General features: G+C 38.6%; 1 protein-coding gene across 3 annotated transcripts in view; it reads right to left on the reverse strand.

Annotated features, from left to right (window-relative positions):
- Window positions 1-7,155: 7,155 nt before the first annotated feature.
- Window positions 7,156-26,322, reverse strand: part of lztfl1 (leucine zipper transcription factor-like 1) — a 37,817-nt gene continuing 18,650 nt past the window's right edge. Inside the window, exons 4-10 of one of the 3 annotated variants that reach the window (XM_079862626.1) lie at window positions 19,704-19,761; window positions 19,150-19,221; window positions 18,997-19,062; window positions 17,910-17,987; window positions 17,306-17,464; window positions 10,357-10,460; window positions 7,156-10,250 (exon numbers count right to left, since the gene is read on the reverse strand). In XM_079862626.1, coding sequence (XP_079718752.1) covers window positions 10,232-10,250; window positions 10,357-10,460; window positions 17,306-17,464; window positions 17,910-17,987; window positions 18,997-19,062; window positions 19,150-19,221; window positions 19,704-19,761 — 556 coding nt within the window. In that variant the 3' untranslated portion in view covers window positions 7,156-10,231. Of the gene's footprint in view, window positions 10,251-10,356; window positions 10,461-17,305; window positions 17,483-17,909; window positions 17,988-18,996; window positions 19,063-19,149; window positions 19,222-19,703; window positions 19,762-26,322 lie in introns of all 3 variants that reach the window. The other 2 variants (XM_079862627.1, XM_079862625.1) reach the window with 2 other exon arrangements.

Consider the following 26,322-nt stretch of genomic DNA (forward strand, 5'->3'; position numbering starts at 1 on the left):
AGCTGCAAATACCTAAAAAAATGATGTCTTGGCAGATTAAATTTAGCAGACAACTGTTCAAAAGACATAAGTGATGAACCCTCAAATGTATCTTTCAGCCTCACAATACCTAAAGAATTCCAGAGGTTGAACCCAGAGTCATCAGTACCAGGAGGAAAATCTGGATTATTTTGAATTGGTGTAAGAGCTGATGACAAATTAAACCTACCCTCTAACTTGCGCGACTGCGCCCAAGCTTTAAGAGTGTTCCGTACGATTGGGCTATCATATAGAACTTTTAACTTTTTAGGGTTGACAACAAACAAAAGATTCTGAAGAGGGCACAGAGATTGTGAGGCTTCAAGATCAAGCCAAATAGAACCTGGATCATTCTTCAACCAATCCGCCACAAAACGAAGCTGACACACGCCAGCTGATACAGTCTGATATTGGGAACATCTAGACCACCCTTATGACTAGGAAGCTGTAGTTTGCTCATTTTTAACTTTGGTTTCCTTTTACTCCATATAAAACAAGAAAGCCATCCATTAAGCTCCTTAATGACTTTGCTAGAAAGTAAAATAGGCAGCATCATTAAGGGGTACATTAAACGAGGTAAAATGTTCATTTTGATTATAGCAATTCTTCCCAAAAAGGATACGGGAAGAGCATTCCACCTCTGCAAATCACTATGAATTTTTTTCAAAAGAGGATCAAAATTACTTTTAAATAAAAGTTGGAATGTTGGGGTTATGTGAAGCCCTAGATAGGTAAAACCTGACATGGAATATTTAACAGGGAAAGAGGAGAGCATTTGTGTTTCCGAGGTAAGGCTGCCCAGTGGTAAAGCAACAGATTTTGTTAAATTAATCTTATAACCAGAAAATTCTCCAAAGAAGTGTATAACATCTAATAATCGTGGAACTGATGTATTTGCATCCGACAAAAATAGCAGAATGTCGTCTGCATAAAGTGAAATCTTATGTTGTCTGTCATTTATTGTAACCCCTCTAATCACCGAATCATATCTTATTGCTTCTGCCAAGGGTTCAATGGCAAGGGCAAACAATAATGGTGAAAGTGGGCAGCCTTGCCTAGTGCCTCTACCCAGAAGAAATGTTTTAGATCTAATGCTGTTAGTGATGACAGCAGATGAGGGTTTATTATAGAGCAGCTGCACCCACCTCAAAAACGTATCTCCAAACCCAAATTTCTGCAAAGTGTAAACTAAATAGGGCCACTCAACACGATCAAAAGCCTTTTCGGCATCTAATGAAATAACTAAAGTATCAAGTTTTTGATTTTGTGAGATATTAATTATGTTTAAAAGCCTTCTGACATTGTGGCTAGAACTCCTTCCTTTAATAAAACCAGTCTGGTCCTCACAGACTAATATTGGCAATACCTGCTCTAATCCAAGTGCAAGTATTTTGGATAACAGTTTCAAATCCGAATTGAGCAGTGCTATCGGCCTGTAAGATCCACAGTCCTCTGGATCTTTCCCTTTTTTTAAAATTACTGAGATATCAGCCTCTCTTAGTGAATCAGGTAGCAATCCTTTTTCAAAAGAGTGGTTTAACATCTCAAGAAAGGGATCCAGCAGGACATAATGGAATTCCTTATATAATTCAGAACTTATGCCATCCGGGCCAGGTGCTTTACCGGCCTGGAGACTCTGAAGTGCCTGCATAGCCTCTTCTCTACTGATTGGGGCATCAAGAAGGTCCTTATAAGTTTGTGGGAGAGTTTTCAAGGGTAAATTATTAAAAAATGAATACATTCGCTCTGCACTGTCCACACATTTTTCAGATTTATATAAATCTGAATAAAATTCCCTGAACACATCATTAATTGAAGGATTATCAAAATGTCGTTTGCCAGATGTGTCCAACACAGAGGTAATTAATTGTTGTTTTGCCCTAACCTTGGTCAGCTGAGCAAGATATTTACTTGGTTTGTTACCATGCTCATACAATTTCTGCTTCGAAAATAAAAAATTTGTATTAGCTTTTTGTGTTAATAACAAATCCAAAGAGGTCCTAATGTTAGATATTTTTTCAAGCATTTTAGAATCTGAAGTTGCATTAAATTCCTTCTTAGTATTATCAAGTTCAGTTTCAAGAAGTTTTTGTTTTGCCAATTGTCTGTGTCGCTTGCTAGACAAATATGAAATAATCAGCCCTCTAATATATGCTTTACAAGTTTCCCATACTAAAGATGGGCTCACTGAATCAGTAGAGTTAATTGAAAGAAAAATTTTGAGTTCTGTACAAAAAAAAGAGAGAAAAGCCGAGTCCTTAAGTAAGCTAGTGTTGAAACGCCACCTTCTTGTTCGTTGTGGGACTCCCTGAACTAATAAATCTAAATATACAGCGGCATGATCTGATACCAGAATGTTACCCAGCTCACAGCAAGCGACCGATTGCAAAAACAGCTTATTAATTAGAAAATAGTCAATTCTTGTATGGCATTTGTGCGGGGCAGAATAGAAGGTAAAGTCCCTTTGTGTCAGGTTTAAAGTTCGCCAAACATCCAAATAGTCTAGTTCTTCACAGATAGCTACTAATGCCTTTGACTGCTTAGTATGAAAGGGATTTCTAACAGGCCATTTGTCCATCAAAGGGTTCATCAGGCAGTTAAAATCCCCTCCTATTATAAGTGTTTCAGAGGGATATACAGAGAATTTAACAAGGGTTGAGATGAGAAATTCAGGGGAAAAATTTGGAGGAAAATACACATTTAGCAGCGATACATCTTCCCCATAAAGAACCCCATTAAGATAAACATATCTACCAAATCGGTCTTTGTCACTCTTTACAACATTAAAAGGGATGTTCTTATTAATAAGTATAGCAACCCCTCTACTACTAGTTGTGAATGATGAAAAAAAGATTTGGCCAATCCAATTGTGTTTTAACTTTAAATGTGCCTCATCATCCAGATGTGTTTCCTGTAGTAGAGCAATATCTACCCTTTCCTTAATAAGAACAGACATAACCCTCCTTAATTTTAGTGTTCCATGCAAACCCCTAACATTCCAAGTGCATATTCTTAATTTACTACCCAACATTAATCTATAGAGCAAATTTTAATGTATAGAGCAAATACAGATATATGGAAGTGCTCCTCCCTCTATATAAAGTAACAGATTAAGTACTCAAATGAAAAAGAGCCTGCCCAAGCTTCAACAGTGAACATTATAACAAATATCATCAAAAAACAAAAAGAAACAAAAAAAAACAGAAAAAACAGTGAACAATACTTTTACAAGGGGTATTTCCCCCATAACAAGGGGAACGATGCGCACCAACAAAGCGCCGTTCAGTGCAAAAGGCTCTTGCAAACCTCAAAGAGATATGGCTACTTGATAAACACTGAACAACTCAAGAAACCATGCACTTTAACGCAACCTGTCTCACTCATTGACAGATTAGAGAGTACGAAATCAAGCAGAACAAAAATTAGGATAGGCCTACTTTTTTAGACATACCACTAAGGCAGGCGGGAAACAAAACGATCCATAAAATTATTTAAGCCTACCTAAAACCATCAGGTACAGTCCACCTCCATTCAAGACAAAATGATCACTTTGTCGAGTCAATAAAGGCCAGAACTTCATCAGGGGACTCACAAACTTTAGTAACTTTACCGATGGTAACTCGGAGTTTGGCTGGGTAAAGCATGACATATTGAGCTCCCATCTGCTGTAGCTTTTGCCGCGCCGCATAAAACTCCTTTCGCTTGCGTTGAACATCAGCGGAAAAATCCTGATAAAACGATATTTTACAGCTGTTGTACATCAGATCTCCCTTTTGTGCCTCGCGTCTGCTGGCATCCACAACCCGCTGCTTTTATCTTGAAAGTTGTGGAAGCGAACAATAAGCGGACGAGGCCTACCCTTGGCGTCGGCTTTCGGCATAGAGATGCGATGAGCTCTCTCCAGCTTAAGCATCCCCGACTTTGTCTCAATGCCGAGGAACTCTGGGATCCAGGTCTGAAGAAATGCGGTCGGATTAGTTCCTTCAGCATTTTCAGGAAGGCCAATGATACGTACATTTTTCCTCCGCCCTCGATTTTCTATATCATCCAGGTGTTCGGCGAGTGACGAAACTTGGCGCGCGAGAGACTGAAGCCGCGCGTTCGCGGTATCAACCGACGACTCGGCCTCAGCAATTCTGTTCTCGGCTTCATTAAGTCTACCCGTCGTTTGCTCAAGTTGTTGCGAATGGGCTTGAATAGTCTGCGCAAGCGACCCAAGCCTTTCGTCAATCACCTTTGTGATTTTATCAGTCATCTCCTGTAGCGCCCTAGATAACGCTGGATCAAGTTGGCCAACATCGTCGCTCGTGTGGCAATCCTCGCTAGCTGCGCCCTCAGGTAGATCCTTTTTCTCGAGTTTCTTCGATGGTTTCGGCATTTTCACAAAAGAATCAGGCCAAACAGTTTCTAATGACATAGTACCTCAGGTTACATTGCCAAAATGCATTAAATTACGCACTCAACTGAACAAATGATGAGTTTTATATTGAGTGAGGCAGGAGCATCAGCAAAAGCATCCACTTCTCCACAGAACTAGGTTTCAGCGCCTAGAGAAACATTGGAAGATCCGAAAGCTCTCATCGGTTTGATGGTGTTTATGCTACAAAAATGGTAAAACAATGTGTCTCTGGTACTTGTATCACTGATTCCAGCTATCCTGAGAGGATGGGCAATGGAATTTATTTTATTCCATTTCCTAAACCCAAACAAGACAGAGCAAAATGTCTGCTTTGGATTAAGCTGTGTATTAATCCAATGATGTGTGCGCAGTAACCTGGTTCCCTAAGGATTCAACCCCAATCCCAATGAAGACGAAAACGTTAATTTTCTGGTTGTCTTACTCTTATAAGTTCAAATTAAATTTAGTGAGTCCATGCTAACGTACAAACCTAAATAGCTAACTGTTCTCACGTCATGTACAGACTGGTCTACAATTCAATGTCTCTCCATATTAAACTCGTTAAAGTAAATTAATTTAATCTTACCCTGCAGTACATGAAGTTGTTCGGTTGTTCAGTAGTTGGGCGGCAGTGGCTCAGTGGTTCATGTAGATTGTCTACAAACCGCAAGGTTGGTGGTTCAATCCCCGGTTCCACCTGACCAAGTGTCGAGGTGTCCTTGAGCAAGACACCTAACCCCAGCTGCTCCCGACGTGCTGGATCGCCTTGCATGGCTGACACCGCCGTCGGTGTATGAATGAGTGAGTGAATGGGTGAATGTGAGGCAATATTGTAAAGCGCTTTGGTGGCCATTGGGTCTGTCGGAAAGCGCTATATAAATGCAGTCCATTTACCATTTACCATGAACAGTGTTGATCCTGGATGTTGCCATCTGTGATCGTGATGACTGTAACATGAGGCTTTTCCCGCTTGCATTGTGATCTGTAAACCCTTGCTGCCAAATAAATGTTGTTACCCACCATATTTATTTTAAAATCTTTTATATATCCTCCATGGCATAGTTAGGTCCCACATGAATGCTCCTCTACGAGAGGTGGTCTTTCTGTGTCCAACATTCATCAAAAACATCTTGGGACAAGGTTTGCACACACAGCTGTCGACAGCTGTCGCAACAGTAACTAAGGGGGGGCGGGGCTTATGATAGGTCAATTGGAGGCGGTCCTTGGCGCTATAAGGCCAATTCACACTGCACCAACAGAAGGCAATGGACACTTCGTCAGGTTTTGTCGGATCAGTGCGTAACCCCTGTCAGTGTCTGTTGGCGTCTGTTAGAGCTTGTTCTCACTGATTGAATATGCTGAATTGGATTTAGAATGTCTGATAAGTGATGTGCTGTAATCTGGTGACTGTCGGCATTGTTCTGTGTCTGTCGGTGCAGTTTGAATTGGCCTTTATAAGGAGGCACTGAATAGTCATTGCCTCAGAATCTTTCTCCTTCAGACAGCTGAACTGTCTTCAAGAAGCCATCTACAGCTTGCTGTTGATATACGCTTGCCAGTGGACAGTGGACGGATTGTTGCTCCCCTGCAACAATTTTTCTTTCAGTGATTTTATCTCAGAAGCAGTGCTGCATGAGTTTGTTTTTCAACCAGATGTGAACCTTAAGAACTGAGGTTATGAGGTCACGCCAACTAAGTGACCGCATTCCTCTCACCGAATTCTTCAAGAAACAAACATGGCTTCAAATGCTCCCACCCATTGTGTGGTGGAGCTGTGAGCGGAGATAACAGCAAGGGGTTCACATGCCGGCAAAGGTCCAGGATGCCCCCGGGTTTACGAACAGATAAAAGCAGCCCCCCCACCTCAGAGCAGCGTTTTGCCTTATTAGCACAAAATGTTTGTCACTCATTCAATCACATGATGTAAAAAGGTTCCGCATGCCCCCTGCTCTCAGAATGTGCCTATGATAAAAGCAGCCTCAGCGTGGCGTTCTACCTTGTATAGGGCACAAATTGCTCCAGCTGCTTACTTGTTCATATCATATAACCAGCCCCCTGGCCTCAGTGACGAGCTGTCGTATACAAAGCAGGCAGCCTCAGCCTGTACGAGAGGACGTGTAGTGCTGCTTACACTACCACTATGTACACCAGCGCTGCTGCCATTTATTTGTTTCTCTATGATAAAGCACCAACTGTACCGCTGCTTTCATAAGATTGCGTGGTGTTGCTTACACGAACCAATATATACTTCAGCGCTGTTCATTGCCTTGCTATGATAAAACACTGGCTATGCCACTGTTTTCATAAGGTTGTGTAGTTCTGCTTGCACTAACCATTTGACTGTAAAAAAAGATGGATGACGCACCTTCACTCTCTTCCAATGTCGAAAAGTGAATCTGCCAATGTCCCAATATGGCACTGACATCTTGGAGCCCTAGACTGCGTAGTAGTGAACTCGGAGCCCAAGTCTGTGCAGTAGTGAACGCGAGGTGGAGCTGCTGTATCAAGACCCCGCCCACACGGAGTCAAGTTACGGAAATGTAGAAATTAAAGTTAATTAAAGTTAAAGCTTCAATATCCTCCAGAATATCCCGGGGGGAAAAAAGTCTGTTGGTGCCTCAGTGACTACTTCGCTCAGAGAAGCTGTCAATCTCAGCGGTCAATCATGACATCACACTTCCGTTTTTTATAGCATCAAATAACTAACTAAAACCAACCTTTTTTTTCTTTTTTTTTTTACAAACACTTGAAACATCTTTGGAAAAAATGTATTTGAAGGTAGTTGAGTTTGTCTCACGTCCCATTAGATTACATGGAGAAGGCGGGGTTTATGACCTATATTGCATCCAGCCACCTGGGGGTGATCGAAACATTTTGGCTTCACTTTTCAGGACTTGTGCGGCACATTGGGCACTAACCGATATATATACGTCAACATTGCTGCCGTTCATAGCCTTTCTGTGATAAAGCACCTGCTGTGTGTCTGTTTCCATAAGGGAGTGTAGTGCTGATTATGCTTACAGCCGCTGTACAATCTGCATGTCGGTTTCAGACTGTGTCTCACGTTCTCATGTTGGGTAACAGAGCCGATTTTCTTTTGCCATTTGCAAATGAAGAAATGCAATAGTTAAAATAAACAAAGATTATCAATATCAGAGTCTTTTTCTTCTTTCTTTAATCACTAAAAGGCTTAATCTTAATCTTTAAAGGCTAATGGCCTTGTATACAACGGAAAGTTGCTCAATAGGAATTGCCTTGATGTCACAGTGTACTACACACTTACACAGTAAAACAAGCTTCAAGCAGCAAACTGCTCTGTACTCAGAACAAAGTGCTTCAACCTCTAAGCACGGAGATACATGGCGGGCTCTGCCAGGCATCTTAGACTGCGTAAAATGATATGCTTTCCTGTAGCTCAAACAGTAGAGCATTGGTGCTTGCAACGCCAAGGTCATGGGTTCGATTCCTAGGAAAAGCAAGAACTGATAAGAATGTTAAAATGTAAGTCGCTTTGGATAAAAGCGTCTGCCAAATGTAAATGTAAAAAAGACAGTGATAAGCGAGTATTCACAGTTTATTCACAGACCGCCCCGTTTCAATGCAGTTATGTCTGTTGTATCAGCTTAGAACATGAGCAGAGATTCACACACTTCTCACAAAATGTACAATAGAGGTAGTGCCTCTAAGATCTGCGCTGCTAAATTGCACGTGTTCAACTAGATCCGGTACCTAGTAATAGGTATGACAAGGGAGCTGATGTCACCTCCGCCATCCCATTATATGACATCACCTGGATGATTGGCTGGTCATAAACCCATTCCGAGTGTGTGTTACACAGCCACAAAGTCAAACTACTCACCTCAGGTGTTTAGGGCTTGTAATCAATACACAAAGAGCGTACTGCAGCCCACTCAAAGTATCTCATTCCTGGGAATAGAGCTAAACTCAGTCTCAATGCGGGCTAGGAAGTGCGGGCAAGGAAGTGCCTTAAATTTTGATAATCTCCTTCACTTCATCGAACTAGGAAAATCACTGCGTTTAAAGGGTTTTCGAAGAACATTTGGGTTGATGATGGCAGCCTCATTGTTATGCCACCTTAGTCCGTTCCATTTGTGGCCACTTCAACTTTGGCTAAAGCCCATGTCCCACGATATGCGTGGCGGATTGGTAAGGCATGTCAAAGTGACCCACAGCTGCGTCCTGATTTAATGATGCATGTTTAAATAAATAAAATAAATTTAAATAAACAGATTAATAAATATGAAATAATGCATGTGATGGGTGTTTGTTCACCTGAATATGCGACATCAATATCCCCTTATTTAAACTAAAAGTGAATTGTTTATTCAGATAATTACAACTAGTAACTGCCAGGTCTAACTGCTTAATTATTAAAGTCCCTGTAAAGTCAAAATTTAGTATGTGTTCTGAGTTTGTCACACCACAGAATAATGTGTTATTAGCCACCCAGCCACATTTGAATGATAAAAAAAGCAGCCAAGTAAATAAAATAAGCGATCAAAATCTTGAAAAAATTAGCAGTCATCTCTGCTGATAAATAATCATAAATCAGACCACAAATGCTGCAAAAGCAAACTTTATGAGCTCAAGTGAACCATTGCATTTCACACTATTACATCACTAGAAATGTTAATATCACTCCTACACGGCTGTTACAGTGATCCTTACTGATTGAAGGGGAAAGGACATAGGTCTTACAAAAATATACTGTGGATAGCATATAAATATACAATGAATGTGCAATCCAGTAAATATTTAAAAGCACTGGTGTCTCCAGTGATGTAAAGACTGCATTCAGCTTCTAATTGGCCTGTAGTGTTAATATGTAGATATGTTTCACTGGTCTCTGAGTTTACAGAATATCTTAAAAGATTCACAGTAATTTGAGGAGCAAGTGTCAAAACAAAGTATGTGGACTAGTGCCTCACTGTGAGTCAGAATGGGAATAAACATATTTTAATGAAGTATCTAACTATAGCCAGGCAAATAAAACAAAAGAATGTACTATTCTTAATTATATATATACACACAATTTCATCAAAATTGCAATGTATTCAAATATTACCATAATTGCCATAATTTCAATATTCAATATTGGCATAATTGCCATAATTTCAATTTTGGTAATTCCAAAATTACCAATATTTTCTACAAGATGTTATAATCTACAAATGTTTGTATAGGTTATGTCCTTGTGGTAGCAGATAAAGGTTCTAGTAGATTCATTTATTCATAAAAAATAGAAAACAATGAAAAAATTGCACAGCTATATACTTTTTTGAAAACAAAGTATGTTGGACCTAAAAACAAGAATTTTACAGCAGAGTCAAGCTGAGTCAAGCTGTATTCCTCTAGGAAAGATGAGAACAAAGCCTTGGACATTACATTTCCTCTTTAGCAACGTGAACCCACAATCTTCTGTGCAAAAACATGAAAGTACTTGCAAAAAACACCTCTCAGGTAGCCAGCCGTAGACAATGAAGAATACAGAGAGAACCGGTGATAAATAACTAAGCAATTGTTGTGTCACGTCTGAATACAATTTCTAAACTATTGTAAACCATTAAATTGTACAACAAGTTGTTGCTGATACGTAGTGATCATCTCGCCAATGAGGAATTACATAAGAAGGCATGGAACTGTGTAAGAATCTCAGCTTATTTTTGTTGATCATAATTTGGTCCTTTGCCTTTTTGAAATGTATACCTTTATAGACAAAAATGACCACTTCCGTTAATATGTATTAAAAGTCCCTCTGTTGACCTCCTCATATGTGTCCTGTGGGTTAAATGTTCACTCATCTGATTCATACCTGTGAAGGGAATAAAATGCAACAAAATCACAAAAATTTCGGATTTAAAACAAATGAGTTTTATGACATTTTAGTGATGGTCATAACATCCGAAGTGAAATTATACCTTTGTAGTCTCTTTCTCAGATCTTTAATATGTTCATTCTTTTTAGTGAGAATCTCCTTCATGTTGCGGTATGCAGCCGTCTGCTGAAATTTCTTTTCCAGTTCCTTAATTGATAAATAAACACAAAATGTATTATCAAACGCATAAAGCTTCACTGATTTATGAACCACTGATTTGCTATTTATGAACCACTGACTTACGATACCTTAAAAGTTCTAAAGATTTTTTATCAGCTATTGTAAGTTATAAAAAAGATAAATATTAAATAATAATGTGTAATTATGTATAATAATTAATTATAATCATATATAATTACATTTATATATATTAAAATGTATTATTGTCAGAATAAATTAATTAATTGGGTGAAATTTAAAGATTGAGACTGAAGCTGATTTTTTTACTGTCATCTGTTTTTTTAAGGTGAGTAGCCAAAGTAAAACTGAATCAAATTTCCAATTGTGATCAGGGCCCGTATTTATCAAGCTTCTCAAAGTACCATTTTAGTCTTAACTGCTGGGAATTAATGAAATTTACTCCTACTTTCAACCTTAAGTATAAAAGCAAATTTCTTAAAGCTAAGAATCACTCTTACTCTTATTTAAAACAGCTCGAGAGGTCTCAAGTGGTTAGGAGTAGCCAGTAGGGGCTTGTGATGGCACTGAGGAGACAGAGACGTGCGCAAATCTTTTAGGAGAGGAAGAATGTTTTGAATGTTTGTCGACGAGCAGTTAATCAAACGGAATTGTATATATACCGTGCAATTTATAAGCGAAAATGTGATACGCACTTTATGGCGTGTAATACCCACGTACCCCACACCAATAACCCTACCCAAACATATAATACGCACATACCCCACACCACTAATCTTACCCGAGGGGTTTACAGTACCTATCATATGAACATAAAAACTTTTTTTTGCATATAAATTGCATGATAAACACAATGCGTGCTATAGAGATGCATTTCATAAGATCAGGTTGGTAAATCATTATGTATTCTCTTGAAAATTATTTATTGTCAAATGTGTGTAAACTCCTCTTAGGAATTTCACCATTCAATATGAATTTATCTGAGAATATTCTTAAATAAGGAAATCTATTCAGTGATTGGTCCATGCCAATGTCATCATACAAAATCCCGTTTGTGGCACATCAAAGTGTCGTGAATCATCTCTAAGACTGACACTTAAGATTTATTCCTACACTTCACATAAATTACGACTGAAATGCTTGATAACTAACTTTTAAGCGCAGCTTTGAGCCAAGAATTGTTTTACTCTTAAAGGTAGGGTAGGTAGGATTTTTATAAAAAACTTTTTTTCAAATTTGTTTAAACTGTCTTTATATACCAATACATAATTAAAATGTAAGTGCTCTGAAACAGAGTATAAAAATCGAGTGACTGTAGACCTTTTAATCTGCAATAAACACAGCTCATTATTTCCATTCGGGACGAAACAATTGATTGGTTTGGGCGACTGTCACTCACTCTCGCAATCATGGCTACCACCCCTGTTGCTAGATCTGCCCATATGCGCACGCACTCGTTTGATTTGAGGAGTGCAAGAGAGGAGTGGAACCTACAAAGAGTAAAATTATGGCAGAGAAAGAGCATTCAAAATTCAAAGCACCTGCATATTCAGTCAGCGAAGGCAAACAAGGCAAAAACTACTTCCTCGGACCCTGGTTGCCCGCACTCTTGAACGACCTTCTCTGCTTCGCCCTCGACCCCGGACCTGTCCTCGAACCGACGAAGCGGTACTTGTCTCCGGAGTGTAGTCCTCATTAGAGTCAACAATGTTTTCATCATGGAAACTCGCAAAACACCGTATATGTTATGAATCTTACACGAAATTCACCTTCATCACAGTGTAACTGATGGTAATGGAAAAACGTGTATCAATGCAACCTGTTTTTAGCTTTGCCTTATAAATATAGCTCGTTACCTATAAATATAGCTTGTTACCGAATCAAACAAAGTATATTTTAAACTTTACCAGTATCGATATTAGGGATGTGCACGAATATTCGAATATTCGATCTGTAATTATTTTTCGAAAAATAAAATACTATTCGAATTTTATCGAATTTATGAAGCCGTAAATACTTTGCGGGTTGTAAATGCAGTGAATCCCTGATAAATCCCAAGCACTAACGCGCAGTTATAATTAAATGCACTGGATGGCACTGTGGTGCGTGTTTAACAAGTTGTTTGTATTTGATCATAATGTCGTCGTCTGCCTCGCGAAGTTTGGAATTACTAGTCGAAAATGAGGTTACTAAATGATTTTACCAAATGGAGTTACATTTGATCAAATTAATTAATTAATCTGGAGTTATAATATCATCACCACAATGAGAAATCACATGAAATCCAAACAGCAGTCGGAAAGACAGCTGTCTATCACTGCATCACGACTGCAGGTAAGCGCAGCTGTAGTGCGAGTGATCCGAGATGATAACTTATCTAATAGCAAATTGATTTTGAGACATTTTCGTCCTTTAACTTTCGTTGAGAGAGAGGTTTAAGAACAGAAAACGCAAAGTGTTTTGTTAGAAACTTAGAACTAGAACACCGTTATCTTTGTTTCTCTGAAACATCTGTCAGCGCAGCACGTTTTCTCACTCGAGCATAAATTGCTGGCGACGCCCCTGCATGTGGATATTATTGTTTTTCTCAACATAAACGTGAAACAATATAAACACGATTATACCATGGGCTGTTTAAATACTCGATTCTGATTGGCTGGAAGGTGTGCAGTAAAACCGTTTAATGCACAGGTAGTTCCAGTCAGTTTGATTACAGTTCGAAATTAATCCGCTACATTGGTAACCATAGTAACACAGATACACTTGCAAGCAGAGTGAGAGACGCATATGAAAACGTTTAGGTAGGCTAAATGGATGATTTTTGAATATCGTTTAATTTGTATCAGTGTTGCCTGTCATTCATAAATAATTGTAATAAATCCATTAAAGAATCATTAAGTTAGCTATATGCTTAAGCAACGAGGGGACTGTAAGTTAGCTGCTTAAAGAAGAGATCGACGCACACAGGTAACTCGCGCACGCATCTCTCTCTCTCTCTGTTCCTTCTCCTTCAGTTCTCTGTCTCTCTCTTTTAATAATGAATTTAAATAAATGTGAATTCATTCAAATAAAAGCAATCCGATGGCTCTACTTTATTTAAAGCGGACGGAGTGCAAGAACTTAAGAAATAACCGTCATTTTTACACGTCTGTTAAAAAATTACACTGTAAACATCAGTTACAGCTTTAACTTATTTTTAACTTGGCAAATAACCAAGGTATAAGCGGGATAATCGACGGCTAGCCATGCATTAAAGAATTTAAATGCACTTCGTAGAGGCAACCACCCTCCGCTTCGCGTCGGGTGGTTCTTCGCCTCTACGTCGTGCATTAAAATCCTTTAATGCATGGCTAGCCGTGGATTATCCCTTACTAATCATATGCTGACTCGAGTGTATGTCAAGGTTATAATCGTTAACGAAAACTAACGAAAAAACGAAAACTAGGTGGGAAAAAACATTGTCGTTAACTGAAATAAAAATAAAAACGAGGCATTACAAAAAAAACGATAACTAACTAAAACTGTAATGTGTGTTTGGCAAAACTAACTAAAATAAAATAAAATTATAGAGTAAATGTCCTTAGTTTTCGTCTTTGTCAAGGTCTTTCATTTTTTTAACGCTATTTAAAACACGCAGCGTATTCGTTCAGCTGCATTTCCTTTCCCTGCTCTCCCTCCGTCTCTGTCTCTCACATACGCACGCGCGCGCGCGCACGCACGCACGCACACACACACACACACACACACACACACACACAGCCCCTCCCCTCCGTGCACACCGCGTCTCCATGAGAACGAGTGTTCGTTCGACGTTGAAAGCAAGTTCGCTAAAGGTTAGTATCTCTATCTCGTGAACACCTTACAATCACACATTAAAAAGTGGTATCAAAATATTTTAAATTCTGAATATAATTTTGTCAGTGTGTTAATGTCGACCCGAGAAGCGATTGCTCCTTTTTTTAGAAAGTTAACTAGTCGCAAGTTTGAGGTAAGATGCACTTTTTGGTTGTGGTTGTCGTTGTCAAAACACTGTATACGATTTGATTCAAATATTAAATAATGTTATGTCATTTTTTTACTTTTACACTTAATGTTTGCTGCTTCAATCCAGATGAGTAGGCTATTGACTGTACGGAAAGTGGGGTGAGTTGTGCCAGTTTTTACTCAAAGTGACTTTAAAGTGAGGCCATGGCAGTAATTCCTTCAACTTAACGATGTAGCAGCTACCGGGTACATATATTTCAGGATGTGGTGCATCCCTGAGAACAATAACTTTGGATCTGAAATAAATTGGTTCAGAAATATAGCTTTTGGGGAAAAAGTGGTCTCATGGCACAACTTGCCCCTGGTGCGGGGGAAGTAGTGCCTTTAGGGCAATACATTGGGGTAAATTGTGCCAGTGATTTCTGAAGTAAAACAGAACATTTTAATGTTATGAACTGTAATGCTATATGAAAGCAAGACAATTTCAATACAAAATTACTCATTTAAGGTTTATTTAGATATTGTCACCCTGGAATACCATAGCATGTGTTTTTCCTACTATGGTCAATTGCATAGGGATTTTGTATTGAACATAACTCTGGATCACAGTGTCATAGAGACAAGGGGGTGGGCTAATTTTACTCAGACGACCAATCAGTCTCTCAGGATCATTGTGAAGCTATCAAGCTACGGCCTAGCAACCATTTAGAGCACCATAGCAACACAATATATGATATTTGTGACTCATTTCAGGCAAAAAGGCTTTGGCAATAGATGCCTGTTGACATGGCGCTGTCTGTCAATTATGTAACATATAAGAATAAAGTGACTAGGCTAATTTCTAAACATACTATTGTGACATAGGCCACTTAAAAACGGAATAAAACTTCTCTTTACATAGTGCAAACTCAAAACTGAAATCAGTGTTAGCTAAATTAAACAAATAGCAGGCAGGCCTAAGTCAAACAATGATGAGGCATGCCCATCTCCTCACTTCTCAAGATTATCCCCTGTGAGTATGTAGGTCTAGGTGGTCTGGATCTGGCACAACTTAACCCAGGCCCTTTGGCACAAATCACCCCAGACCCACAAGTTTGAAAAACTAGCATGATCCAGCAGTTAAGAGCTAACATCATGCTAACTGTATAGACTCATTGTGTAGCCTACTAAAGCACTAAAACATGTGTGAAATGTTTTCAAACTTGTCTATAATTGTTCAGACACTACAATCAAAAAACGTTAATCATAGAAATTTTACTTTGAAAGGGAAAAAACTGTTTTTTGCACTAAAATGTGCTTAAATCTCATGCCATGTGTCTCTTTGGAGGATGACTAAAAGTGATTGCTTTTCAAAATTATGTGGTCACATGACCAATTTCCTCTATGGTTTTCCAGAAACAAGGGGTGGAACTACTTCCCCCCCCCCCCGGCACAAATCACCCCACTCTCCCCATAGGGTAAATTTAGTATAGGGTGTGAAAATTGTACAGCTGTGGTATTTAGGGTGTGAATTCTGTATAGAAGATGTGTAGATTTTTGGTACAGCGTGTGGATTTTGTAAGAGGTAAAGGAATTTCAATGGGGTGTGAATTTTTTTCTAAAATTGTATTATGTTTTTATTATTACACAATACTTTTTCTGACTTTTTTGAATCTTGCCCCTGACAAATAACCCAAATTACAAAAAAAGACTAAAACTAACACTAAAACTAATAAAAACTAAACTAAAACTAAGCATTTTCAAAAAACAAAAACTAAACTAAACTAGCAAACCCACTTTAAAAACTAATTAAAACTAAACTGAATTTGAAAACAAAAAGTCAAAACGAAATAAAAATAAAAACTAATGAAAAATGCAAAACTATAATAACCCTGGTGTATGTGTACGTTCTGTACGATAACTGTTACTGGCGCAATCTGCTAGGCTACTCTGCTTTATTAGGCGTTTTTTCCGTTCGCGCTGCTTGAGCTTATATCCTTTTGTTCTTTATATTTTTTTGTTTACACATAGGCCTACTGTTTAATGTTTTCAATTAAAAGAAAACTTTAACATATATTGTAAGCTTGTTGTGTATATTGCCTAATCGTAAGCTTCTTCAGAAATGGTGACAAAAACGGAAAAAAAAAAGAACTTAAAAAATAACGTCTTTTTCATTAAATGTCATTTAAATAAACGAATATTCGAATATTCAAATTTTATGAGCCCGAATATTCGAATGCAATATTTTTGAAAAATGCCCATCCCTAATCGATATGCTAGCTTGATAGTGAGTACTAAAAGAAATCTTATTTGTTTATATTTATAGTGATAAAGTTAGGTATTTTATTACATGTGATTCTGACATGATGTCACTGCATGCACTGCGCTCCTTCCTCTCCACTCGTCTCAGGTAAATAAATGTGTCTTCCAGCTGAGCCTGAGCGTTTGGTGTCGCGCGTTCATGTGTTTTGGGGGCGTGGTTTTGGAAGGAGCTCAGAAGGGAGGGGGTGGAGTGAATGGAAATAATTAGCTGTGTTTACAACAGTCGTGAGAGGTCTACAGACACTAAATTTTTATACTCTCTTTTTCAGAGTACTTACATTTTAATTATGTATTGGTATATAAAGACAGTTTAAACAAATTTGGAATGTTTTTTTTTAGAAAAATCCTACCTACCCTGCCTTTAAGTCAATTCTTAGCAGTGTTCTATGGAGTAATACTCAGAGGCTTGATAAATATGGGCCCTGATTTCATTCATATGTGGAAATATACTGAATTTGTATCTGATTTTTGCATTGTGATTTCAGTGTGAACAGTCAGGTCAGAATTCAGATTAGTGTCTGATAAGCGCTTCAGCTTCAGAATTTGCAATGTGCAGGTGGCCTTAATACCTTCTCAGCAAGGGAAAGTTGCTCCTGGACACGGAGTAAGTCATGTTTAGCGGATACCAGGCTGTCTTGCAGGTCTTTCTGAGAAGCAACATTGGCATTCAGAGTCTTTTCAAAGTCAGCCTGCATTGCTGCAACTGTGCCTTCCAGATTTGCGATCTCCTGAGCACACATTGCAAACTACCAACGAAAAAAAGGTCTGTAAATATTTTGTCAATTTTACTGCTGTTTCTAAACTTTACACACAAAAAAAAACTTTTCAACACATATAGTACTGTGCACTTGACAGATACATATATAAATAAATAAAACAGCACATACCACAGAGATCCCATGAAGCCAAACAGAAAGTCATAACGGAAATGGTGAGAAATAAAATCTTATAAACAAAAAATGAGAAGTCATATGCCAACGAAGGGAAATCACTCTCTGTGTGTTCACAGGGGCATTGACCTTTGTCAATGCCCCTGTGAACACAATCCAAATGTCTACTATGGAATCAAATCCATGCCACATATATTTGCAAAACAATAAAGTATAGGTCTACCGATAATGAAGCTGAAGGCTAAAATTGCCAACTTGGCTAAGTGTGTGATATATTTTAAACCTGATGATCTCCTTGGCTTTTTTGAAGGGCTTTCAAGGCTCTCTCTGCTTTCGACTTGTCATCTAGAGCACTCATGGCCTACAAAGGAATCATTATACAGGCATAAGAGATAATAATGTACTATAAAGTGGTGTCCAAAACTATTTGGACACTTAAGCCACAATTAAAAATGTCTGAATGGCATGGCATTAGATACAAAATATCAAAGCAAGTAGGGCTGTCACTTTACGTTCGAAAATCGATTGCACAATCGATCGGACCAACCAACACAAGTTTCGGAAACGAAAATAGGGAATCGATTTTAACGTTTTTTTCTCGGAACGCGTCCAGCTCGTCACGATACGCCCGCAGCGAACGCGCATCACACAGCAACTCACAGCAACACACAGCAACAAACACGCATTATACTTCTGCATAATGTTTCTATTTTTACTACAAAAATGTGAATTCTGCCGGTATTCAGACAGTCTCATGCATACAGATACAGATTCAGGCTACGGTCAACAATCGCCTACGTAGGCAACATTTGTTTGACTTTTCTAACCGTAAACACTAGGCATGTTGAAGACTGCAGTAATGTTTTTCATTGATGTTATGGCAGTCCACTCTGCTTATTGCTTTTCGAGAATGTTGCACTCCTTTTTGTCATTGTGCACTAAACTTCACGCCAATAAATCAACAGGAATATTGCTGACTTGTGCGCGTCTCAAGCGCCCTCTTTACGTTCGTCCTAATGCCTGTTAGTTGTCCGTGGATTTGCCCATATTTGGCGTTTAAAATGGAAAAGTCTTTAGACATGGAAAATCAATTTCACAATCGATTCAATGAACACATGTCTCACAAATCGAACAGAATTTTTTCACAAAAGTGACAGCCCTAAAAGCAAGTGGTTTTTATTTTAAAGAAGCACAGTACAAGCTCACTTTTAAAGCTAAACATTTCACAAAAATATGTCTGTTGGGTTTTATATGAGAAAATAATGTTTTTTAGGGTGCAAATACTTTCTGAGGCCACAGTATGTATTACGTTTACCAATATACTAAGACATTCTGGGTTTTTACTATTATTATTTTCATAATTTCTTTACCTGAGATTCCAAAGTTCTGAGTCTAGCTTTCAATTTGTCATTGTCCTCTTGTAGTCTGGAAATCTCCTAAAATTAAAAATTTAAAGACTTTCTCTGTTAGTGTTTATTTATTTACAGCACATGTGTACTTGTTCCAATTTAATAAGAAATGACCTTCTGGAGTAGTTCAGAAACACCTCCTTCATTCAACGGTGCTAATTTTGGCTTACTGGACTCCTGATTTACCTAAAAGCACACAAAGAAGATGTTTAAGGTAGTAGCTCACCATGGAGAAGCATTCTTAAAATATAGTCCTTGTTTTTGTCTTTGTTTATTTAGGACATATGAAATCTATCAGAATTAGCATTGTGGGTCATTAGCTTTGAAGCCTTAAATATGCTCATCTAATGTACTTCTAAATTTGCTAAATAAACAATGCATTTCATGGAATTTTTCATTTGAACTCATGACCATGACAGAAACTAAAGTTATATGGCCACAAGATATGTTTTGACTGTTTATATTTGCTGTTATCATCAGACTAGCATGACAAGCTGTTCTTAAGAACATCACAAGCCATGACAATCTAGAACGACAAAAGGCGTATGTCACACTTTAACCTGCAAAATGTGTGAATTTTGTGCAGGCTGCTACAAATAAAACAACTTAATAACTGACTACACCTATCAGAGACAGATGTCTCATGTCCAGATCTGCAATGAGCTCACCTTGCTGTTGGGTTTGAAATCAGTCTTCTCAAACTCAGCTACTTGTTCCAGTAACTCTCTAATAAGATAAGAAATTAAAAAAGGGGGGAATGAGAGACATGTAAGGATTAATTATGAATGTTGCACAATATATGAGCGTTATCCTTGTTATAATTCATTTTAAAGGAGTCAAACCATAAGAAATCACACTTTTCCTTGATACTTTGAACAGAGTGTCCAAGCTGCTTTTACATACAACGCAAGTGAATGGGGACTAGGGCTGTCAAGCTCCAAAAAGACAAAAACAATTATAAAAGTAGCCCATTCGACCGTCCATTCTCTCCAGTCTTTCTCTTCAGAATACTTTTGAACATTATGTAGGAAAATTAACATCAATATTAGGAAAGAGTGGCTGAAATACATTTTTCTTGATCACTTTAGTCAGATTCAAAGGAGGAAGAAAATGGTCATTAAAAAACAATATTATGACTGCTTTAGCTCAAAATACATAATGGACCTTTTAATGGACATTAAGGAAAACATAAATAATGAAAAAATGTATAATTACTTTTTTAGATGTATGAAAAATATTAATACATTTAAGTTGATGTTACGTGTTGATGTAAGCCACAGAAAAGACACATCAATGACACAAAAGCAGATGCACCTGCTCGGATTCTCTGTTGTGGGTGGAGTCAAAGAAGGGAAAGAGAAGAAGAGCCTCTAAAAAAACACACATACGTACATGTCAGTTACATGATTCTAAATGGAAAATAAAGCCCCTCCTTCTCCTTCTGAAAACAGTTTGTGGTAGGCAAAACATTTGGCTGTGTGTGCGGTCTGTGAAGACTGCGGTGTACACATGCAGATATGGGTGTTTTCCCTGTGTGAGGCCCATCCCTGATGTACCAAGGAGGGAGGATCATACACAAACACATACAGCTGTTTATGCAAGTAATGGAGACAAAACACACTTAGCCACAAACACCATCATACTGCACAAGCGACATGTTACAGTAAACAAAAGTAAAAAAAAAAAAATTAAAAAAAAAAAGTGTTTAAGTGTGTGAATGCTGCTTAGCTCTCTCAGATCTGTGTTTGTGATTTTACTGTTGTTGGTCAAATTTAGTTCAGTACTGACCACACTACAGTGCATTATTTTAAAAGGACAAAAATTCATATTCTACTCATTATCAACAAAAACAATAATAAAAGCAGCCTATATTCCAAGTCTTCGAAAGTCATACAATAGCTTTGTGTGAGGATTAGAATGAAGAAGGAAAAAACCAAATGGGTTCAAACAACCATTAGGTAAACCACCTAATGATGACTTAATTTTAGTGAAGTATCCCTGTGGATAAAGCTGTTCTAAGCATCATTTCCTCAAAGCACCCCCCCCCCCTCTCCCCCTCCCTACATATAAGATGTTTCTTTATTATGACAAAGCCACTTCTTTTCACATTTTGTATACAGAAACTGTGAGTACAAAATGAATAGTGGTTAATCAATATATGAATAATTCCCTAAGTTTGTATGTTCTATATTAAAATCAATAGTGATTGGGGAAAGAAATATAATTTGTTTACTCATATTTTTAGCATTTTAATTTAGATTAGAGTTAGATCATTTTAATAATTACTTTCTTCAGTTAAATGAGGAAAAAGACAGAAATTATTATATTTGGCCCTAGTAACTGGACAAAAAATATAGCAACGAGTATAGATCCTTTATCATCCAACATGCACACTTATGTTAAGAATTATGGTTTTATTTTTGACACAAAGTTAAAGTTTGACAGACAAATCAATTCAGTTGTGAAGAATAGTTTATTTCAACAGCGAAAAATTGCTAAACTCAAATCATGTCTTATCTTTCAGTGATCTGGAGAAAGTAATTCATGCTTTTATTTCTTCACATCTTGATTACTGCAATGCTTTGTACCTGGGTGTCTTCGCTGTCACGTCTTCAGCAGATACAAAATGCAGCAGCAAGGTTGCTGACAAACACAAGAAAGAGGGATCATATATCCCCTATTTTGGCCTCTTTACACTGGCTACCAGTTCAATTTAGGATAAAAGTACAAGGTGCTTTTGTATACTTTTAAAGCCCTACACGGACTGGCACCAAAACATATTTCTGAGCTTATAAACTTTCGTTTGTCACAGAGATCTCTGAGATCCCAAGACCAGCTGCTCCTTGAAATTCCTCGGTCACGCTTAAAAGGCAGAAGGAGATTGCGCTTTCTCATTTGCTGCCCCAAAGTTGTGGAATGGTTTACCAATATCTATCAGATCGTCTACTTTGTAAGCATGTTTAAAACCCATCTTAAGACGTATTTGTTTGATGAGGCCTTTGCTACTTTGTAAGGACTATTGGTTTGGATTAGGATGCATTTATAATATTTTATCTCTTTCTCATATTTTATTTAATTAATTCTTTCTTTGTATTTTTATTGTTTTATTTAATTCCTTTGAAACTGTACAGCACTTTGGGACACAGTGTTTTTTAAGGTGCTTTATAAATAAAGTTAGAAAAATTTGGATTTCAATGATAACTATAAAAATAAATATAACTATATTAGCGTCCACACCTGTGGACAATATCATTCTATTTATTCTAATCGTGTGCTACAGTTGAGTCATCTGCCACTTTAAATGCTCCAGCTCTAAAGCAGAATGTTTTCTGATTGGCTGTCAATATTTGTATCATTCATCAGCTGGAAAAAAATTGTTCTGCAAGTTATTTCAATAATACCTTTTCTCTGTGCCAGTTATTGTAATAGTTGTGGTGTGGACTCTGCTATTATTTTATATTTAGAATGATTTTTAGAAAAATATCTTTATCATTATTGTTATAGTTATTGTCCTTGGTGCGAACAGGCCTTAAGACCACTAGGCATTCCAGATGTCCTAGCCTGATGACCTCTCAGATGTCTTCATCATCAACATAAAAATCAGAGAGTGAAAGTTTAACTTTCAGCTGACCTTTAAGCATGAGGCCCGACCAGAGCAGTAGGAAGGATGTGGTTTTGACTCTGACAGTGGAGCAAAAGTGCATGGGTCACAAATATGAGATCATGATCCTAAGCCCTTCAAGTTATTCTAATTCAGTCTAGTGGTTAGCATGAGTAAAATTAAAAACAATTACAAAACCAAGACAATTTTGTTACGGAGTGTCTATTTATGCTAAGTAAGTATTTAAGAAGTAAGACGTGCTGAAAATAGAAATAGTTTTAAAGGACAAGTTCGGTATTTTACACTTAAAGCCCTGTTTACAGATCGTTTCTGATGAAATAGAACGGTTAAGATTAAAATTTGGACACATGCTGCTGTCCCGAGAATTTTAGGTTTCTTTCGCTTCTCCCCCCCACCTACAGAATGGCAGCCTATGGGCACTGGAACAATCCTTCCAAAAAACGCATTAAACTTTCGTTTACAAAGACGTGAAACTCACCGAGTGGTCAGGGCTGTTCACTGATATGCTCAAACAAAAATCGCTGCAAAAGATGCTTTCCAACAGGTTTTATCGTAGTTTTTGTCCAAGTTTTTTTTTGTGTGTGTGTTTGACAAAAACTACGATAAAACCTGTTGGAAAGCATCTTTTGCAGCGATTTTTGTGTGAGCATATCAGTGAATATAGAAAAGTGCTATATAAATAAAATTTGTTTGCTTGCTTGCTATTTACCAGAGGTGGGTAGTAACGAAGTACATTTACTTCGTTACATTTACTTGAGTACTTTTTTGGAAAGATTGTACATTTAAGAGTAGATTTAACTTTACTTTTACTTGTACTTTTACTTTAACTCGAGTACATTTCTATACCAGCATGGTATCCTGCCAAGACTCCTATGGCCACTACTGATTTACGAAGTCCCAGTAACCAGTGTGGAGGGCTTTGAACGCAATATCAGCCAATACCTGCGTAGATGGCTGGGTCTGCCGAAGAGCCTGAGCAGCATTGCTCTGTATGGGCACAACAAGAAGCTGCAGCTTCCCTTTACTGGCCTGACCGAGGAGTTCAAAGTCACCAGAGCCAGGGAGGTGTTGCTTTACAGAGACTCTGCTGACATCAGAGTCTCTTCCGCCGGCATCACGGTCAGAACTGGGAGGAAATGGCGAGCGCAAGAGGCAGTCGACCAGGCAGAAGCGAGACTGAGACATAGTGTCTTAGTTGGCTCTGTGGCAGTTGGTAGAGCTGGTCTAGGTAGCAACACAAAACCACGCTACGACAAAGCCCAAGGACGAGAGAGACGCCAGATGGTGCAGGGAGAGATTCGTGCAGAGGTGGAGGAGGAACGCCTCAGTAGGACCGTGGCAATGCGCCAGCAAGGAGCCTGGGCTAATTGGAATCATGCATCTGCCCGGAAGATCACCTGGACAGAACTATGGAAGTCTGAACCCGCAAGACTTAAGTTCCTGATCCAGTCGGTGTATGATGTCCTCCCAAGTCCATCTAACCCTCTGTGCCCAGCTTATGGTTCCCTGGAGCACGTCCTGAGCTGCTGCCCTAAAGCACTAGGAGAGGGGAGGTACACGTGGCGCCATAACCAGGTGCTGAAGGCAGTAGCGGACACCATCTGCACCGCAATCCGGGAGTCTAAACATCAAGTCCCAGTGAGGCACAACATCTCCTTTGTCAGGGCAGGGGAGAAACCTCAGGGAGAACGTAAGGCCTCAACTGGACTGCTAGCCATGGCCCGTGACTGGCAGTTGCATGCGGACCTTGGGAGGCAGTTAAAGTTCCCAGAGCACATAGCAAGGACGTCACTGAGGCCAGATCTGGTCTTAACATCTGACTCAACAAAGCAAGTTGTGCTATTGGAGCTTACTGTCCCCTGGGAGGACAGGATGGAGGAGGCTTACAAAAGGAAGAAGGCCAAATATCTTGAGCTGGTTGAGGCATGCAGAGGGAGAGGATGGAGGTCCCGCTGTGAGCCAATAGAAGTGGGCTGCAGGGGCTTTCTAAGTCAATCTGTGCATCGGGCATTCAGGCTCCTTGGCATCAGAGGGTTGCGTGAAAGAAGAGCCACCAAAAACATCAGTGAGGCCGCCGAAAAAGCCTCTAGGTGGTTGTGGATCAAAAGGGGAGAAGTATGGAGTAGCGCGCTGCTTGGACACAAACCGGGGCCTGATCAACCCCGGTTGGGTCGCCCAGGTGAGGGTGTCTGAAGATCAAAGACCCGAAACACCCTATGACCCTGGGTCCTTCACTGAAGATGTGTCCAAGCTGCACCTTCAAGGTGTTTCAAAATCTAATGAAAAAACTGTACTTTTACTTCGTTACCTTGGGCGACGTTCCTCTCGTTACTTTATTTTAATGCAATATGTGTTGTTAAATGCGTAGTTTATTCCAAGCGTGCTGTATCTTTTTGCTGGGCTTGAGCGATGCTCAATTCACAAATGAATCACTCTTTTGAGTCGATTCTGTTCAAAGACTTCACCAAACAACAAGTTAGATCTGTCTAAATCGGTTCGCGAATCAGTTTGAATGATCTGTTCAGTTCCTGCACGCACTGAATCGTCTGAAGCGCTTTCAATTCACACTCGACTCAGAGTCGTAACAGGAAGATTTAAGGACATCAAGAGCGTTAGATGAAGTGGCAGTGGACCTACAGTACAGTCAGTGAGAGCAAATCTTCAAATGCATCATATTTTTGCCAGCGATGAAGATCTTTATTAGTTGAACATCTTCGTAAGCTGTCTGTGAATTAATGATTCCACAGGACGATATATTCGATTTCATTTCACTCAGGTAATACATTTTACAACCAAACAGATTATTAGGCCACGATAGCACTACTAGAAAGTATGACATTACCCGTTTTTTGGACATATACATTAATTTATACATTAAATAAGCTACCATTGTTCACAGTTTATGAACACCCGCCATCCCGCGGTAGTTTGTGTGTATTGTTGCGCAGTGGCGTGCGAACTCGACTTGAAAACGAATGCCTTTGCCTGCCGTAGACACAGTTAACCAGTTTAAACATGCTTGCAGAAATATACATTTGATTATATTTTGGAGAACAGACAGAAGAAGATCCGTCGATGTACTTTTATTTGTTTTGTTTTTTTTGTGTTCAGATGTTAAGTAGCAGTCATGAGCGCGAGCACATGTGAAGAGTTTTAACTATTTCTTCTCTGTGTCAATTACATGCCTTTGAATGCAACACTCTGCAGATTCACTTTATTTCGACATTGTCTAATAATCCAAATGTAGTTGTATAAGTTACTATTATACAAACCAACGGACAGGCAATGATTTTCGGGCTATACAGATGGCAGAAATAATGCTTACGCCTCTCTTCTGTTTTTGTTGCAAAGACAGCTAGGCCTACTTATGATAATAATAGTCATTTAAATAGTCATTAAAAAAAAATCTAAATAAAATCATTTTATATGACGACTTCAAAGGCAAAAGCCTCTAAGTACCATCTGAAATTTTCTTCTAAAAGAGCATTTTTATCAAGCTTGTATGTTTATGTTGTTATTTCACTTAAATGGCAATGAAAAGTACCTAAATTAATTGTCATTAAAGTGAAATTACTGAACTTAAATATACGAGCTTGATAAAAATGCTCTTTTAGAAGAAAATTTCAGATGGCACTCAGAGGCTTTTGCATCATGAAGTCTTCATA

Source organism: Squalius cephalus (genome assembly GCF_949319135.1).
Source record: "Squalius cephalus genome assembly, chromosome: 25".
In the NCBI taxonomy this organism is placed as follows: Eukaryota; Metazoa; Chordata; class Actinopteri; order Cypriniformes; family Leuciscidae; genus Squalius; species Squalius cephalus.